This window comes from Coffea arabica, chromosome 6e (assembly GCF_036785885.1).
Source record: "Coffea arabica cultivar ET-39 chromosome 6e, Coffea Arabica ET-39 HiFi, whole genome shotgun sequence".
Lineage (NCBI taxonomy): Eukaryota > Viridiplantae > Streptophyta > Magnoliopsida > Gentianales > Rubiaceae > Coffea > Coffea arabica.
Genome location: NC_092321.1, coordinates 62819 through 81822, shown reverse-complemented (window position 1 = coordinate 81822; position 19004 = coordinate 62819). Strand labels below are relative to the sequence as shown.

Genomic DNA, 19004 nt, shown 5'->3' with positions numbered 1-19004 from the left:
CTCGGCTCGAATACACCCCTAGTGCCTGGGGCTGGAATAATTTTAAAAAAAGAAAGAAAAAGAGGTTCCAGTGCATAGCAAACAACCGAATGCAAATAATCATCTCTTTTTTTTTTTTTTTTTTTTTTTTGGGAAAATTCACATGCAGATGCAGGTTGTAATATGTCAGTAGTGGCACGGAGTAGTACTGTGGCAGTCGGTAGCTTCTTTTTTTTGCCTTTCTTTTTTGGGTAATACTACTTGTCTTACTGGTACTGCTTATAGATTCTTAGAAAAATTTAAAAAGCTTTTTAACTTTGATATAAAAAAAAATTTTTAAAATGAAAAAGTTGTAGGGACAGGTGAAAATGCAGAGGTACGGAAGTGCAGAGGAAGGTGAGTACGTGCGTGAGTGTGAGAGTGAGGAGACGAGAAGGAGCAGCGGGAGGAGGAGGAGGAGGAGGGGGCGGAGTTCGGAGGTGGTGGGAAAAAGGTAAAGGCAAAAGTGGAGAGAGAGAGAGAGAGATAAGAAGGGAAATAAGTACTATATTAGTATAGCAGTAGCAATATTATTTTTATTATTATTATTATTTTTTGTATTAGGAGGAGGAGGAGGACGACGACAACGACGAAGAGGTGTTGAGAGAGAGAGAGGCTAAGAATGAGAGCATATCCAAGAGGAGCAAGCGATAGACGACGACGTGATGGGGAATTGTGGAACTAGGGAGGAGTCCGCTGTCGTCTCCGGTGCTCATCACCAAGGTGCCTACGCTTTTTCTCTTCTTCTCTTCTTCTCTCCCTCTCTCCGTGCTCTCTCTCCCTCTCAGAATTATTCTGAGTGTCACAGTAACTACCACTACTCAGTCGCTACTCATCATTCCCCTAATCTCACACCAAATCCAGATCTATAAATCTTTTACACGTTTCTTTCAATTTCCCATCGTCCAAACCTGAACCTCATCTAGGTTTCCGGTGGGTTTAATTCAACCCACTAACTGTGGATACATAGACATTGACAAGTGATTTAATCTTCTCTCATTCCTCACATGTCCCTCAGCATCCTTTTCTTCTTCTCTCGTCACTTTTTTTTTTGGCCTACCATTTCAAAGGTACTACTACTATTACTGATAAGGAAAATTCCACTCAATTTGGGCAGTTCAGCAGCTCCAGGCTTTATCCGCAGCAGCCAGTAGAAATCCATTCCCGTGTGCTCCCGCTGACAAGAGGCACGGCCACGGTCGTTCCACCTCAGATCTAAGCAGCGATCCTTGTACCCCCCGCCATTTTGAAGACTTCACCAACAACTCCTTCCTCTATACCCATGTCATCGCCTTCTCCCTATTCGAGCTGGAGACCATCACCAAGAGCTTCCGCTCGGACTACATTCTCGGCGAGGGCGGCTTTGGTACCGTTTACAAGGGCTACATTGATGAGAACGTCAGAGTTGGCCTCAAATCCCTTCCCGTTGCCGTTAAGGTTCTCAACAAGGAGGGCCTTCAGGGCCACCGTGAATGGCTCGTGAGTCCCCCCTCCAACCCACTTTCTTCCATTTCTTTCCTTATTTGACAAACTTCTTTTCCGGATCATAAATGTTACTCCTACCGATTTTTGTTTCTTGTTTCTACTTCCTAGACCGAGGTCAATTTCCTTGGCCAGCTTCGCCATCCTAATCTGGTCAAGCTGATTGGGTATTGCTGCGAGGATGATCACAGATTACTCGTTTATGAGTTCATGTTCCGCGGCAGCCTGGAAAATCACCTTTTCCGAAGTATCCACCTATGTCTCTCTTCTTACCGCCTTACAAGTTACAATCCTCTTGGGTTGCTTAATCTCATTTTGCTTTTCTTCCCCCTCCCCCCGCCCTCCCTCCTTTTATTTTTCATATGTTCTGCCAGCCTCTTTATTTTAGCGTTTTAAATTAAGACTGCTTTACCTGGATCTGTTTTCATTAGACACCATTAATATAGAGGATCTTTTTTCAAGTCAAGGCTAGGTTATCACTATTTATCTGAAATCTATCTCCTAAAATGGACCAGTTACCAAACCTACATCTGAATTAATTCTACATCTGCATTACTATATAGTTTCTTGGTGGGACAAAAGCATTAATTTTTATCTCACTAAGAAACTGAACAAAAACAAAAGAAATTATCTAGTTTCAACTAAACCCAAAAATATACTTTGAACCTCCCCAACACTTGTTTGCACAGAAGTTTGCCAATGTAATTTCTTAAACTGGGTGTGATCAGAGTCATCTTTCTCAAGAGTCTAAGTGAGGTATAGTTTGAGATAAAGACACTGAGAGAGTGCTATTGTGAATATGAAGATTGCAGTCAGGACGTCATTATCATACAAGTGAAGTGGAAAGTTTTCTGTGATAGGCTATGTCTGAAAGTAGAATTCCTTTTACCATCATTTGAAGTGATGATTATTATGTTACAAAATGTTTTTTCTTTTGGGTATGCTAATTGCGCTGGATTTTTGAATCTTTGGATGGATATTTTGTATCATTTTCTTCTGCTCTTAGTTTCTCATGTTGTCTATGTTACTGTGTAATTGAAGTTTGAATTTGATAAAAATTTTCGGTTGACATGAAGGTTGGATCCTGCAACAATCAAATTTCTTTTAAATTAATTGTATGCCTGTGTTTAATTGATCAAGAAATATGACCAAGCATAGCTGGATATTTGCTTAAAGAACAAGCACCAGTAGAACCTAATTATTTTATTGGACTTTCTCTTCAATAGAATTCTGCTTATTTTTTCTCCACCTTCCCCGAAGTTTGCACATTTTTTTGATGTCTTTTTTTTTTTTTAAAAATAATGACCTGATTTTGTTAACTGAAGTTTGATCTAAAATTTCTTGAGGCATTCAGAGGCAACAGTTACATTATCGTGGTCAACAAGAATGATGATTGCTCTTGGAGCAGCTAAAGGACTTGCTTTCCTTCACAATGCTGAAAGACCAGTAATCTACCGAGACTTTAAGACGTCAAACATTTTACTGGACTCTGTAAGTTGCATTATCATCTGCCAGTTGTGCTTCACTATTCTGCGAACTCTTTTTTTTTTTTTTCAGCTTTTCTTTTTTCTTTTTGTTCTCATTTCAAATTTTCTTTGGGCATTTTTCTTGATAGGATGATAGATAGTTGTTGATGCCTTTAGCTATAAATTGCAGGATTACACAGCTAAACTTTCTGATTTTGGGCTTGCAAAAGCTGGGCCACAAGGTGATGAGACCCATGTTTCAACTCGAGTTATGGGAACTTATGGATATGCAGCTCCTGAATATGTAATGACAGGTATGCCTCTATATGGTTCTGAGCTGACTCTAGTCCATGTTACTAATCCTACATTTTTTCAGGAAGGTTTTATATCTTCTAAAAATGGATCTTTGTGAAATGTTGCAGAGTTGGAACATTCTTTTATTAATGAACTATATCTTTTCTAAATAGGAATGAGTTTATAGCTGATTTTATTCCAGGTTATTGATCCTACCTTTTTCTAGGAAGGTTTTACATATTCTAAAATGGAGCTTTTGCAAAACATGAGACTGTTGGAACTTTTTTTTTTTTTTTTTTAACTGATGGACTTTTTCTTTTCTCAATAGGAATTGAGTCACTGACTTATACAAGACTGACTCTAAGATGCATGGATGTGAAAATTGTTTATGCATGCAGCTATATTTGTTTTGTGAAGGTATTCTTTGGCTGACATGAAAATGCAAAACACAGATAGCCCTCGTATATGATCTGGAAGCTGGATTTTCTTGGTGAAAATGTTCATTAATAAATGAAATTATAATTCTCTTAGTACTTGTCTCCCTTTTCTTCTTTTCATCTTGAACTTAGAAATATAGTTAGCTTCAGAACTGGTAAACCGGCGAGGAGGAAGAGAATTTAGCTCTTTATTTATTGACAGTGGCTTGTCTATGATTGGATACAAGTCTTCCTGGATAAAGAGCTTTCTTTCAGCTTACTTAAATTTGCCTAAAAAAGCATCTATATTAGATATAGAGGGAGAGCACCTTTTGGTCTGTGGTGGCCCTCCCTTTTCATTTGTCTATTTTTTCCCACTAAAACACATAAATTTAAGGCTTTAACTAACCAATATTGTACTAGCTAATATAGCTTTCCACTGTAGGAAAGCTTAACCAAAATAAAGACGTGTGAAAATCCTAATCTTCCTTTTAGAATGAAAAAAAAAGTTAGTATTGAGTGTCGTTTTATCACTAGTAGTTGTTATTAAACTCAGACAGGCCTTTCATGCGGTCAACCAGGAGTACTTGTCGTGGTTAGTAACCTGAAAGGACAATTGACCTGGTGTTCTTACAAAAACTGTGAACTTCTCCCAAGTTTTGAACTTGAGACCTCTTCTATGTGAGCAACCGGCTGTTTTGAATCGGAGGCATGCTAAGCATCTGATCTCTCTTGACCTCTTTGCTCCTTCGGAATTGCGAGTTTTTGGGGGTCCAAATCGCCCTCGTGTAAAGTTTCAAAGCTATGTAGATTAGTCAAAGTCCTTTTTGTCTTCAGATAGACTGGGTTCGCAATTCTGACACATACAGGCTAGAGCATATATCTATGGATATTTCCGTTCTCCCTAAAGACTGGTTCGGAGTGACGTTTACTGGAAAACATAGGAGGAGAAAGGCTAAAACTGGTTTGCATATTTTTAAAATGTTTGTGGGTTTCTCAAATTTCGTGCAATGAAGAGAGTGTTAGCTCAGACCTTTATGATATTTGTCCATCGTCTTAGACTTGATTTTGTGAAAGCAAATTCGAACGGAGAATAATACCATTTTAGATTGAAACTTCTCTGTTAGAAGAATTTATTGCACAATTTGCACTGCTCATTTCGGAGCTGAGGCCTTCGTCAATACAATAAAGAAACTTGGGGATTTATTTGCTACCTGAAGTTAGATATTAACCTTCCTAGCTCAAAACTCAAAAGGCTAGTAAAAGTTATTGTCATGTCGCCTTATGCTTCTACGATCTCTCATTCGTCATAATCTTTTTGATACTGACAGGGCATCTTACTGCAAGGAGTGATGTGTACAGTTTTGGGGTGGTCCTGCTAGAGCTATTGACTGGAAAGAAGTCTGTAGACAAGACCAGACCAAGCAAGGAGCAGAATTTGGTGGATTGGGCCAGGCCGAAGCTAAATGATAAAAGGAAAATGCTCCAAATAATAGATCCAAGATTAGAAAATCAGTACTCTGTCAGGGCGGCACAAAAGGCGTGCAGTCTAGCGTACTATTGCTTGAGCCAGAACCCGAAAGCAAGGCCCTTAATGAGTGATGTGGTCGAGACTTTGGAGCCTCTACAATGCAGTGGTGGCGGTACAGATGGAGGTTCGGTATTATTGGCGGCGGCGTCCTCATCAGCCTCTTTTCAAATTGGTACTGGTGGTCCAATTGCGCCTGGAAGAGCACGAGACTATCGGTTGGAACAAAGATTTGGTGGTACAGTTCGTCCTACTACTGCGAGTTGCCGGTCTCCCAACCCAGACTGTTCTCCAGGAGGTGGCCCCACTGCATGCCGGGTTAGATGATAAAAGTGGCATGTTTTGTTGTAATGTTAATAGCAAACCATAACGGTTGTTTGTGCATTTACCGTTGTGTGTCTTCATCACTACCAGTTTTTAAGTTTACCGTGTCAAAGCTATTTAAGGACATTCCTTTCAGGTGGATGGTTGGAATGTTCTTGAACTTCCGACTTCAGAGTTGCAGTATTCTTCATTTGCTTAAACAGTTGTCTTTACTAATGATATCTCTTATGCCCTAAGCCAGGGATCCACAGCCACCACGGCCACTTACAGGATTGATGGTGTCCAGAAACTGTTTACCGTGATGTTTTCTAAAATTACTTTGTATCCCATAGGGTATCTACTACTTTAATATTAATGTGTTGCTTCTTAGTTGTGTTAAAACCAAAAGAAAAAAAAAGATGAAACTTTTGTTCTTCAATTGTGGATGGGAGATCTATCCGGTATGCTTCTGGCTTAACCTTTTTCGACTTATAATAAATCCCCCTTTAAACTGCTTTCTTTTTTGGGTGTAAATCGTCAATCTCTGTGTGTGTGTGTGAGAGAGAGAGAGAGTCAATACCAATAGCATCCAACTGCTATGCCAAAAAACAAAAAAAGGTTTCTACAACAAGCACCCGAGAGCTCAATAAGTTTGATAATACAGTGATTGCTAGTCGTCTGAACGAATTGAAGTCTCTTTCAACCCGCCCATCGTTCGACAAGGAAGGTGGGATTTTAATCTCTTTGCAGAGCAGTTGCGTGAAAATACATCAAAAGTTCAATTTCCTGTTTTACCTCAAAAGTTTGGGATGCTGCGCATAAACGAAGTCCTTCCTGTCTAAATCGAGGAACCAACCACATTTAGCTAACCATCACGAGTTGTTTAGCAATGTGGGCAATCAGGACGTTCTTTCAGACTACTGCATTAATTGTGGCCCATGAATGCTAATATACAAGGATTGCAGCTCCATCAAACCTAACCTGCTTTCCAGCATAAAAGATGCTCTTATCATACATGTAAAAGAAGTACTCAAAAGTCTCGAACCAAGCTGAGTAGATCGGCTGAACTGGCAGAAACAATTACAACAGCCAGCAGAGCGACATCATAGTCTCCTAGATGTTCATCTCTTTGGGGGATGGCTTCATAAATGACAAGTCATTATCGTTCTTGATTTCTTCTGCATCATTGGGTACATTCAGCTCATTGCGTGTATCGTGATCAACTGTAATCATTAACTTGTTCGTCACAGGAGTTGATGGGTCAGTTTCCAAGTCAGACGCCTCCTGGTCCTCATATGTGAAGGAGCGAGTTGAGTGACCAGTAGTTTTGAAACGATGTAGTGCTGGCCCTGTCGAATGCAAAGTTGAAGCCACTGAAGCAGTTGGACTTGCATCACCCAATCTTCTAGTTGGAGACTTCCTTCCCTGCTTTTTCTTCACAGCCATATGCCACTTCTTCAGGGCTTTGGAAGTTTGTTCATCAAAGATTGATTTTTTCATATAGGAACCCATCTGCAAATATAGTCAAAACCATCACCTAATTCTAAATAAAATAGTTCACATGAAGAGAAATTTTCTACAATTGATAGTTACATTCCATCCCTAGGGAATTAGGTACAGATGGATTAACAACTGACAAGCTTGTGTAGCAGTTCATGAGAAATCTGCTTGACAAGTCATGACATAAAGTATTGAAGGATGCATTACTCAGTGCCATTGACAGTCTTATCAGCCAGAGAAATGCAATAGATCTTATAAGACATGTTGAACAGTGTTAAGGTACCTGAGCTACAAGAGCATAAAGTGGAAGCGTGATGTAGCTGCATAAAACTAGGACTCCTACCCTGCAATGTCGCAGAAGATTATTTAACATGGATTCAAAACGCCAAACTGGAAATTGAATTTAACATCCAACGGGTGACTCTATTGTTAGAAATGTTTTACGAAGAAGCATACCCTAAAGCAAGTTTGGCAATGACTAGCTCGAAATTCTCATGGAAGCAAGATTTTAGCCCAAACTCATACTGCAGAGGATGAAAATCTCAATAATGTTGTTTAGCATGGAGTTTCGACTTAGATTCAGATTTCAGTACTTGAGAAATGGAGAGAATCATTACCCAAATCCACAGAAAGTATGTTATTTGGAATGAGTTCTGCAAAATGGGAAAACTGATCAGAACATTGGATGTGTAAAATTAGCAAAATTAAAATTAACTACTATGTAATAAATGGGATTTTCAGTCGACAGAAGTAAAAGATAAAAGGTCTTTTTTTTTTTGGCGGGAATGGCAAGGGTCATTTCTTCAAAAGGGTAAGTATCTGACATAATGAACGTTGAGAAGGGGATGGTCACTTGACTATTTGAAAATTTATGTTGACATCTGTCTCCAATCCATTACTGCTGCATAAATACATAATCCATATCATCACAAAATCTCTTCTTTTGTCTCTAATTTTATTTGTGCTTACAAAGAGGTCCGTTCTGCCAAGGGTTACCACAAGTGTTTTAAATAATATGACCCAAAAAAAATTTGTCAATAGCTGTTAAATGAGCATTAAGGTGCTGAGTGCTGACAATTTTTTATGGAGCCATGCATGCTGCAAATCTTGGTTATGCAAGGCAGGCATTTCTTACAGAACATCTAGGATCAACATTAAAACTATTGGCTATCAGCTTTTGCCTTTGATGGTATAGTACAGAAAGGAGTAATAGTGGAGATAACTTTCCCTACTCGCTTTTAGGTAACAGAGTTTGATCTTTAATATCCATAATAGCAGGAGTCAATACCTGAAACAGAGCGAAGTGAATAAGATGAAGAACTAACTGAGGATGCCCAAACCAGAAGTATTTATCTGAGCCTTGCACAAGTGGAATGCCCTGAACCACTGCATGTCTCTCTGTAATTTCAATGGCCATCCTTGTCAAAATAGCTTGAAGCTTCGTCCCAACTGCTAAGATTATCTGAGAAAGGTGATGTACTTAGGAGTTTTAAGCTTGCCAGCATAAGAGACAATATAACTAGGAGATGATACTTACAACCACAGGAATTAGGGATGCCCAGAACAAGGCTTTCCAACCTGAGTTGAAAAACTTTTTCCATTTAATATATGAATATACATACTAAAATGGACCTAAAGCTCAAGTAGAATCATTAAATATTAGTGAAAAAAGAACAAAATACTAGCAGCATATCTGTTATTGGAAAAGACACTTACCACTGACATTTAAGAGCAAGAAAACCACAAAAGACGCCCATAACACTGGACTGCCAACATTTTCAAGCAGTCAACAAATAAGAGCAGATATTAGAATGTTACATCATGAAGACATAGAAATCCTTTACGAAATTAACGATCATTACCTGACTCCCACCACAGTCTTGAAATCATCCTCTAATGACCTCTTTATGTACTTTTGAAAGTTAAATTTACTTCCAGGAGCTAAATGAACCTGCAGATGCATCAAATAAATTTTAAGGGATGATAATCCATGGAGGATTTAAAATTAAGTACAGACAAACAAACAAGTACTTCATTGGAAACTTACACTAATAAATCCATTGCGCAATGTCAAATAGTCAGATTTACTGACGGAGTGGAAAAACTGTCTGACAAAGCAGCCCTGCAGGAGTGAAACATTAGGATAAGCTTGCAAAAAGAAAAAGAGATAATGTAACAGTCATTGAAACACATATCCAACAAGCATATAAAAGTGAGGCAGAATGACTAAGCCCAAGAAAGTGGTACCTTATCATACAAAGCCTTTACTGAGCCAATACTAGCAAATTTTGAATGTGGGCCAACAAGTTAAAGACTCATTAATACCTCAATCACTTTTATATTTCCTGAAAAGAAATACTTCTTACAACGTAAAAGAAGATCGGTATACTGGTCCAGAAACTGGTGTGTGCTCTCACGAAAGATGTTTCATGAGTAAGCCTAAATCTTGTAGGATCTGCTGATTCAGAGGGTTCATTATTAATGCGGTGACAAACAGACAGTGAAATTGAAGTTACACTTGGCAACATTATATTTTCTAGATCGTACAGTAGCATACCATTTGAAAATTCATAATGATGCGATGAAGTCTCCTGCTCCCAATCCTTCCAACCACGAATCTGACAACCATAATTCGACCATGAGCTCTAATCTGGTCAAAGGTATTGGAAGCAATGGCACTTCAACTACAAAAGATTAATCATTGAAATGGACATACAGGAGTGGGAGACATAAATTGCTCCTAAATCTAATAATGTTCCAAGGACAAATGTTGTCTTGCCTGATGACATGTTAAAATAGACTAGAAACTGGAAATATTCAGAAGTAAACAATATTTTCTGTGACATTCATCAACTACATTTTTTAAATGGAAAAGCAGAGAAAACATTATTAAATACTTAATTAAGTAAGATGAATCAAATAAGCTAAAACCACCTGTCCCATGATATCTTAAAAAAACACTCTCCTTCTAAACGTTGCATGAAATTTGGATCCACAGCAACTGCCAAGTGGGCATAACCTGAATTACCTTGAGTCTTCCTAGAGCCATTGTGACAGCACTATATATCACGTGAAAGACAGCTAAAAAGAATATGAGGATGTGTAACTGATGCAGTCCATCAACAGATATCAGTGGTACTCGCCCCTGTTGAATATTGTCAGATTAGTTTGCAGTAGAGCCTTATACATGCAACTATCTCATGATTTAGGGAGACCCATGCATAAAAAACTCTTTATCAAACAAAATAATCTCGTCATGAAGGAAAATCTACACTCTAGGTGTGGATGGGTTTAAGCGTTTAGGCAAAGGGAAAAATTCTGAAAAGGGCGTGCTTGGAGGCCAAATGCACAAGGAAAGTTTAACTTTGGAGTATTCACTATGAAGGGTATTTTTCCTGATTTCTGTATAAAACATACAATTACATTTTATAATGAAGCTAGTAAAAGTGCCCTTTATAAAAAGTAGCAGAAACTTGCGCATTCTCTACGAAATAAGGCTCCAAGGGTAAGTGAGAGGGATGGGAGGGAGTGCAAGTGAGAGGTCTCGGGTTAAAGCCCCCCTACTCGCACTTAAACAAAAAAGCTCCAGGATACCAGTTTTACTAATTTTCCCTGAACTAAAAGCTATTTGCAAATATATCATGGTAATCAAGAAACAAACGGTGCAAATCGAGTTCCACACAAAGATAGGAAGCAAAGATTAATTTACCTGACACAATGCAAAGAAAAAACAATCAGACAAAATCAGCAACCAAATTAAGATCTCCCTCATGAAGGAAGGAAATTATAAACAAGAAGAAGGAGAAGAGGCCATCCACTACATCTAGAAATCAAAAGCACCATTGAGCAACATTTTCTTTCAACCATTTGTGTCTGCAAGAAAGTTGTAAATTTTCTCTAAATCTGCTTAAAAATACAAATTGGGCCTCAGATGATGAATTTTTAACTAGGAAAATGTAAAAGAGAAATGAATAATTAACTATATTTTTATTTTATTTTATGTTCACTTTTTTAAGCAGGGGAAGGGTGGGATTACTTAGCGAGGAGGGGGAGGGGCATTTGAACCCAAGAACTTTAAATCTTGGGGCCTCAACCTTAGCAACTAAACCTAGGCCTCCTCGGCTGAATAATTAACCATAAAATTCAAGAATCATGGAGAGATTGTTAGTGTATTTCCATAACCATCAACTATGTATTGAGTTTGTCTGCATCTTAAGGGAGATATTAAGGATGCATACGTACAGGTAAGTTTACTAGCTTGACTGATCAATGCTTGAAAATGAAAAAGACACTCCTAAAATGCTAAAAACAAGTATAAACAACAATAGAAAAAGGATGTGGTATTGTGCAAATATGTCATTTCATCTCATCAACAGAACAGAGATGATTTTGAATTCACTCTAAAAGAAGGCAGCTCTTGCTTATTTTCAAATGAATCTGTCATATAGTTGAGTAACATCATGAAGAACCTGATCAATAACATTCTCTTCTGTTGTCCTCTAAGGATAGAACAACAAGAGAAAGAATTATCTCCTGAATTGCATTTTGTATTGAAAAATTTCACAGTTTTTGTGACTCCTATTGGTTGGGAAATTCTGACATGTGAAAGGCATATAGAAGCATCTTCATTATCCCATTCTCCTTGGTTTATTCAAGGTATTATTAAAGAATATTCATGCATGTTGACTTCTAAGAAACATCAATTCTTCAACAGTGCTTTAGCTAATAAGAGATCATCTATATGGTCAGTAATCATCAGTCGCTCAACGAGTTTTACAAGAAAGCCCAGTTTCACCTTTGTCAAATGAGCAAGGAACATGAATTACCTGCTTGCAAGAAGGCTCTTTAGCACCAGCAGCCAGAACTCTACGCTCGTACCCTATAAGCCTCCGACGATGTCCATCATTTTTAGTAGCAACTTTGTCACGTGCACGACAGGGCAGCATAGAGTCAGCAACACCAGAAGGTACACAGATTTGGGTGATGTAATACTGACTGAATACGAGAAGTAGTGAGATAAAACCGAGAATCATCAACTCTGCCCATTAGATCACGTAAGGTTAGTCAAAGATTGAAATGCTATCTAGTAAACGTTTTACTACATTACCTAAAAAGAAAAAAACCACGGACATGGTGTGAAATGACAATAGAGAAGTTACACTGCATACCATTTTTTACCTTCTCCAAAGCTTCATAAAGAGCTTTCTTGTGCCTATCCGTTAACCACTGATGAAGAAGAAAAATTACGAAAGAAGAATTAGCAAGCAGGAAGAATAGAGGTCAGAGGGGTGGGGGAAGGCAAAATAATAATGACAATAATCGAAGGAAATTGCTTATAGTCTATAGAGAGCATTGCGGAATGTGAGAAGAAAATTAAACAAAAATATCCACTAAAAGGGAAAAAAGAAGAAGAAGAAGACGACAGAGAAACAAGAAAAACAAACGTCAAAAGATATTGTCAATACTCCAGAGCAATACGTTTGCGAGAAGTATATATATATATATATATTGAGATCAGGGGGGCAATAATTGGTTGAAACTTGGGTTGAACAATCAGTTACTTGTAGCACAAATTAAAATAATAACTCGGGCAGTTAACAACAAAAGAAAAAGAAAAGAACTAAGAAGTCAACAAGCATGCGAAGTAAGGAGACACTGGAGGAGGGATTGAGCTGCAAATGTGTGCATAATTTGCAGACTGCAACTATCTAAAAAGTGTTACTCACAGTTCCAATTTTGTGGAGAAGTTTCTCCAAGGCAATGGAAATGAGGATGATGACAGCACAAACACCAGCCACAGCCCATGTGGGTGTCTGGTCAAGCTGCCTTGAACTTCCTCCACCTCCACCTGCCATGGTTTTTCTATATCAATCCAGCGGTTTCAGCTTTCTTTGGTCTTCAGCACTTGGAATCTTTTTCTTCTTCGGCTCCGAAACAAACTTAACACCGCAATTTAGAAATATCCTCTCTTTCTGCACAAAAAATTTGTTCTTGTTCAACTAAGGCTACAAACAAAATACTCTATTACCACTGGGATTAAATATGGCATAGTAGTAGTAAACAATATATATGTATATATATATATATATATATATATATATATATATATATGTCTGGTCCGATCTGGTGAATGGAAGTTGCAATATGAAATGCACGCGCATTCACTGCACGTCTTGATGCCACATTCACACACCGGTATTTACATTAATATATGTATCTATTAGTAGTAGGAAGTAGTAAATAGTGCTCGTAGAGAGCATTTATTGCTCCTCCTAGTAAAGCGAACTAAATCTACTATAGACAGCCCAGCGAACATAGAACGCGGCGGGCGGATTGGGGTGTCTTCTCTTACTGATACCATTACAGTAGTAATTACTTGGGGGAGCCTGGAGTTATGAATCCGTTATCCAATAAAAAGACGACCAGCAAAGTCTTGATGCCTTTTAGTCTTATACTCCTCTCCGATTTTTTTGGGGTGTGTTCGTAGAATAGGTAAAAGATTTTTTTGAGTATATTCGTTCGTCTTTGATAGGGTGCATTTTGTTGGTAATTTTGTGAATATTTTTTCCTTAATTTTGGACTAAATATTGTATTAACTGCTAAATTCTATTTATATTTGATTAATGGCATTAATTGCAGGAAAGCGGAGCAAAAATTGGTTAAAGGAACAATTTTTCATTAAACTTCGAACTAGTTTGACTTAAGCGATGTCAAGACCTGCTATCAAGTTCCAGAGACTCTAAGATTTTTTGTGCGTGGAAATAACCTAGTTCGAGTTAAACTCTGACTAGAATGATCCTGGTTGTATGGATAGAGTATTATTTGGAATATTATTGGAAATAATTATTGTAACACCTTTTATAATATGAGGTATGTGAGATAAAAATATGATTAAAAATATAAAAAGATGAATTGAAAAATACATTTATGATGCAAGCGAAATATTATTTAAATAGTACTTCTAAGGAAAGGAGAACAATTGCATCGTGTCTATTGGTTTTGGAAGAAAACAAGGATGCATCTCTTGTATCTCTGGTAGCCGCATGTCGATGGAAAATCGTCATACGTCTGCGTTGGGATTTTTCTAGGCGATGGTTTTTCTTGCTAGTCAAGGGTAAAATTGAAGATTTGATTCCAAATATTTGTAAAATTGAAATGATTTTTATTTATTTCTTTTAATTCATTGATATTATGATTTCGATTTAATTTCTTATAATTATTTTATTATTTGAATGTCAAGGGATCGATATTCTAATTAACCTAATAATCTGCTGCTATATTAACCAGCTAAATTGAGTGTGTTTGGATTGAAATGATTTGAAAAAAAATAATTTGCTTCACAAATCTCAATCACCTTTTTGTCTCAAATATATCACATCACAAAAAGTACTACAGTAATTATCTCAAATAAATCATCCAAATAAATTCCTAATCAAACAAACTTAATTAGTTGATATTAGTTGTAACTAGCATGATTAGTTTCATATTAGCGAAACGTATGATTTAATTTAAACAAACTCTAGTAGTGTGAGGATTCGTAAAATTTTCTTATTTTATATCATTTTATTCTACTTCTTTTCGTGCATTTTCTTTATTTTATTTTACTACCTTAATTTTCTAAACATTTTATAAGTGAATATAGTTTTAAAAATATTTTTCTAGTATAAGTTAGTTCGTGTTAATTTGGAAGTGTATTAGGGACGTGGGACCCGCTAGTGCGTAAAGTGCGGTAAATTTCGACGACTAAGTAAAGTTTTGCATAAATGAAGATTATTTATAAGGTGTTAAGAGATAATTAGAGATTAGTTAGATAAATTAACCTTTGGTAGACAAAAGGATGAGAATAAGCTTAGGATAGCTAGGTGTCATGAAATCATTGGTTGTGGACTTTGACCAACCTTTCTTTACCTTTACTAAAAATCAAATTTTGACTAAAATTCCCTTCATTTTCCTTCTTGCTTGGCCGGCTATTGAGAGAGAAAAACCAAGAGTGAGACTTCACTTTGTTCTTCAATTTATTGTCCAAATCTTGAGTTCCAACCGATTAAATCGCAAACCCCTCCATAAAAATACTAACTAAGGAGGAATAAAGGTTTTGGTAGAGGGATTTTTGTAAAAGAAACCCTAAACTACCATCTTTCCTAAGGTTCCAAGGTAACTCACCTAGAAATTTCCTTTTTGCTCTTAATAATTACAAATTAGTGGATTAGAGTTGTTAAATAAGTAATTTTCTGAGAAAGTTTATGATTTGAAGTAGGGTTATGGTAAATTTCAGTTTTTATAGTGAATTTTCTGTCCTCATGTGATGATTGATGATTAGCCATGGTTTGGTAGTTTGTTATGTGTAATTTTGAATTTGGATATGTTAGTTTCACTTGTCTACAAAAAATTTCAACTTGTGTACCTCAATTTCAGTTTAAGGTTTTGAATTTAGGGCTTTATTATCGTTGGTTTTAAAGCTCTTAAATGGCTAAGATTGAAGGGTATTATGACCCTAAGGAAGTGTGTTTAATAGCCTAGTATTTGTATGTACAATTGTGGTTGAAATGAGTTGTGATTGGTGACTATTGTAGGGTGGAAAAGTAGAGAATTAAGGGGAGGTGTTGTCCAATTGTTTAGGCCGTTTGGTTCCTTTAAGTTTGAGTTGCATTTTGGTAGAAATGAAGGGTTTTTGTGTTGTTCGTATCCCTATGACCAACTATTACCTTTTTTACTCAAAAGTTACATTTTATCTCTTTGTACTAGTAGTTAACTCGGAGAGGCATACAACTTGTAGTCGAGTCTCATTTATGTATTCCGTTTATTGGGTTTGTGAATGTGGGAACCCTAATTATCTTGTCATGGTTATTTTAGGATTTCTCGGTGATTAAAACCATACTTTGGGCGAAAATTTTTGAAGTTATCTTTACTTGAACTGGTGAGTGTACCATTCCTTTGATTTGTTGATTAACTGGTTTACTTGTACTTGAAATCTGTGACTTGAATGACTGTGAACTCTGTTTATTCTGAATGAGACGAGAGTGTACTTTATCACACTCGTTCTCTTGCCTATGTGACTGTTTACTGTATAAATTGGAATATATTACTGTGCCTGATCTGATGTCATTTAGAAGTGTATCCAACGACCTTCTTGTTAAACTTGAGTTCAACCTCATGGGGAGTCAATTGAATCGAGCCAGTAAGGGCTTGGTCGAGAAAAATTGACAAACCATGGGGACTGTTTCTGGGAAATCTTTGGGTATTGAAGATTCTGAATTCCCGGTATATTTGAGTATTACCATTTTTGTTCTTGTTTGACGTTCGGGCCCGGTAAGGGGTATGTTTGGCGAACGGAATTTAGCGTAAGAGGAGTCTACGGACATGTTTGTTCCATTAAACGTTGACGGAGGGTTAACGAGTTTGGATCAAGTATTGCAATGAAAATTTTGGCTCTTGAGAGCCACCAGTATCCTTTCTATTTGAAATGTTTATTCATTTCCCTATTTGGCATGTATATTTGATTGATTAAAAGGATGATCCATGATTCTCGATTGTTTGTATTTTTTGATATTTAATTGAGCGTAAACTCACCCTTTTCCGTTGCATTTGTTTTCCTTACAGGGAACAATGATTTGGAACTATGATGTTTTGAGAAAAGAGTCGAGCTAGTTTAAATATTCTTTTGTATAGCTCCTCTGTAATCGGAAAACCCTAATTGTATCTTAATCAAATGTGTCCCTTTTGAGTTGTAAATTTACCAATGTGTGTATATAAAAGTGTTTGGTCTTGTCTATGTGACTCATTTGATTGGGAATGTACATTCTCTAGTATTATATATAGTTTGCTTGTACTTGATTGGGATTCGGACGAGTGCAGAGTTTGGATGTGGAAAGAAAAATTTTGGCGGGAAACTATTTCACTGAATCCGGCCGTATATCCGGCCAGCTCTTGGCCGGATATCTGGCCGGATTAGCAGGGGAATTTGAAAAAAAATTTTGGTTGCTCACTGCCTTGAATCCGACCGGATTGTGACGTGGCAACTACTGTTCATTTTCATTTTCGTTTTCGTTCTTCATTATTCGTTGTACGTGAATCGTTTGATCGCAGTGTTATCGCTTAGAATGGTTTGACTTTCGTGTTCTCGGCTTAGTAATCTCCGATTGTGGGTTTCTTGGGGTTCTATCGTGCGTTACGTAGGGTTTGTGAGTGTTTTGACTCCGTAGTCTTGTCGAGAGTTGGGCAGGCGGTCCGCCGAACCCTCTGGTTCGCCTTAGGGGAAGGTGGGGCTGTGACAAGTAGTATGTTTGTTGGTTTTAGTTAAGACTTTTCTAATTTTTAATGTAATCGAAAAATTAAATTCCACGGTTCTACATGAGATTATTTCTTGGTTAGGAAATAATTAACGGTAGTACTTTAATTATCGATAAAATAAGTAAGAGTTGGCTGTCAGTCTGTCAGAGTTTGTTTATGATTATAACCAATTTATTAATAAATAATTGAATTATTTTGGCATTGATGATCCGTTTGTGAACCGTATCTGAAAAGTTACACCTTTGAATAGAGTTTTTCTATTATTGATTTATTTCCTATTTATTTTTGTGATTTACTTTCCTTAAATTAGTTAATGAGTTATTTTCTAATTTTCTAAAATCGCCCCATAATTCTCACTTTAAACAAAAAAACAAAACAAATTTTTTCCAATTCCTTCTGCTCATAGCCATACGCAAAATCTATAATTTCTTGAGTAAGTTTTATTATTGTACAGGCGCAGCCCTTTCCCCCGAAGTCACGATTAATATTTGACTCCAATGAAGGCGTGATTAGCGTAGAAGCCGGCGGAAAAATTCCAACCTAGTAGGGATTAACGTCTATTCATAGTCCCCCAAACTTTTTTGTCCGTACCTACTGTATCGCTGTTGATGGTGTCGCCACTTGCCTGTGGTGCTCTCCAGCTAAAAAACTAGTACTTGGGGACCACATAAGCATTGCATGGGTTCAAAGCGCAATCATACGGGATCAATAGTTGCAAACTAGTCTCCGCTTGATAAAATCATCTTTGAAATCTGAAATATAGGTGTTGAACGAATTAAGCTACTTAATTTTAAAAATTTATTTTTATTTGATAACTAGCTAAATTTAAACACTAATTGGTATGAGAATTTAAACATTGAATTGAAATAACGTTTAGAGAGGGCAAAGGTGCCTGTGCATGTGATAGAAGAGAAGGTTTATGTATATACTTAATGGGGGCGTCCGGGGGGGGGGGGGGAGCCTGCAAAATGCACAGGAGTGAATGCCTGTGTTATAATTTGTCAAGTATCATGAGATTAAAAAAGAAAAGAATACTATCAATATCTATAAGAAAATGATAAAGTATAGTGATGTTTAAATGCACAAATAGAATCAAATATGCTAATTTGTTTAAGTGGAGAATTGTAAAAGTAATCAAATGGTCATTTAATCACATTATCATAAGTCGGTAGGAATTTTCACAACGTTTGCTGAGGAAATGTTGACAAAAAGTTGAATCAGTCTCGTTCTTGCAATTGTAATGATTAGAAAGAAAATCAAACATATTTTTGCAGTACTTTCCTTTGTTATCAAAGGATTATGAAATTTCACTACAATAATAAATTCAGCATAGTGATTCTCCGCAAACAATTCGACACAATTTCGATTCAGCAACAGTTAACGGGTAATTTTGGAGTATGCTAAATCTTAAGGCTATTTTTTTTTTTGAAACATAAAAAGAAAACCTCCATTCATGTCAAATCTTCAAATCTTAAGGCTATTAATCTTGATGTTTTGTTGAAAGAGATAGAGGTAAGGTAAGGTGATCCGAATTTATCTCAGCCAATAACCTCCGACTACAATAAATCAAAAGAAAAGGGTTTGTATATTCTGACAGAGCAACTATGTGTGTAAGAGTAAGACGATGACTGTGTATGCAATTACAGAAACTGGAACAGTATTCCGAACAGAGAGCATCCGACCCGGCCCTATGTTTTGTCGCGGAAA

At 37.0% G+C, this 19004-nt stretch overlaps 2 protein-coding genes across 6 annotated transcripts; one reads left to right on the top strand and one right to left on the bottom strand.

The window, feature by feature from the left end:
* The first annotated feature begins 351 nt into the window (after window positions 1-351).
* Window positions 352-5782, top strand: LOC140009237 (probable serine/threonine-protein kinase PBL8). 2 transcript variants are annotated; one of them, XM_072054117.1, is made up of 6 exons: window positions 352-741; window positions 1136-1497; window positions 1612-1747; window positions 2855-2991; window positions 3157-3280; window positions 5008-5782. In XM_072054117.1, exons 1-6 carry the CDS (start codon window positions 684-686, stop codon window positions 5529-5531), a joined length of 1341 nt encoding a protein of 446 aa, XP_071910218.1. In that variant the 5' UTR covers window positions 352-683; the 3' UTR covers window positions 5532-5782. The 2 variants fall into 2 exon arrangements, with proteins under 2 accessions (XP_071910218.1, XP_071910217.1); XM_072054116.1 differs by having other exon boundaries at window positions 1612-1783.
* Window positions 5783-6262: 480 nt separating this feature from the next.
* On the bottom strand, window positions 6263-13409 carry LOC140004300 (MLO-like protein 8). 4 transcript variants are annotated; one of them, XM_072054113.1, is made up of 15 exons: window positions 12734-13409; window positions 12176-12233; window positions 11834-12045; window positions 10036-10152; window positions 9565-9625; window positions 9374-9462; window positions 9055-9129; window positions 8870-8958; window positions 8724-8768; window positions 8545-8585; window positions 8296-8459; window positions 7625-7660; window positions 7464-7531; window positions 7291-7351; window positions 6263-7019 (listed from the first exon to the last, which is right to left on the bottom strand). In XM_072054113.1, exons 1-15 carry the CDS (start codon window positions 12860-12862, stop codon window positions 6621-6623), a joined length of 1644 nt encoding a protein of 547 aa, XP_071910214.1. In that variant the 5' UTR covers window positions 12863-13409; the 3' UTR covers window positions 6263-6620. The 4 variants fall into 4 exon arrangements, with proteins under 4 accessions (XP_071910214.1, XP_071910215.1, XP_071910213.1 ...); XM_072054114.1 differs by having other exon boundaries at window positions 8296-8456; window positions 12734-13408; XM_072054112.1 differs by having other exon boundaries at window positions 8296-8469; window positions 8724-8773; window positions 12734-13406.
* Between the last annotated feature and the right edge of the window lie 5595 nt (window positions 13410-19004).

Coding starts and splice junctions, on each gene's coding strand:
- LOC140009237 (XM_072054116.1), top strand. CDS start 684: ATGGGGAATTGTGGAACTAGGGAGGAGTCCGCTGTCGTCTCCGGTGCT. Junction 742..1,135: donor CTCCGGTGCTCATCACCAAG/GTGCCTACGCTT, acceptor CAATTTGGGCAG/TTCAGCAGCTCCAGGCTTTA. Junction 1,784..2,854: donor CTCTTCTTACCGCCTTACAA/GTTACAATCCTC, acceptor TGAGGCATTCAG/AGGCAACAGTTACATTATCG.
- LOC140004300 (XM_072054112.1), bottom strand. CDS start 12,862: ATGGCAGGTGGAGGTGGAGGAAGTTCAAGGCAGCTTGACCAGACACCC. Junction 8,774..8,869: donor AAGACTGTGGTGGGAGTCAG/GTAATGATCGTT, acceptor AAATGTTGGCAG/TCCAGTGTTATGGGCGTCTT. Junction 8,470..8,544: donor CATCCCTAATTCCTGTGGTT/GTAAGTATCATC, acceptor CACCTTTCTCAG/ATAATCTTAGCAGTTGGGAC.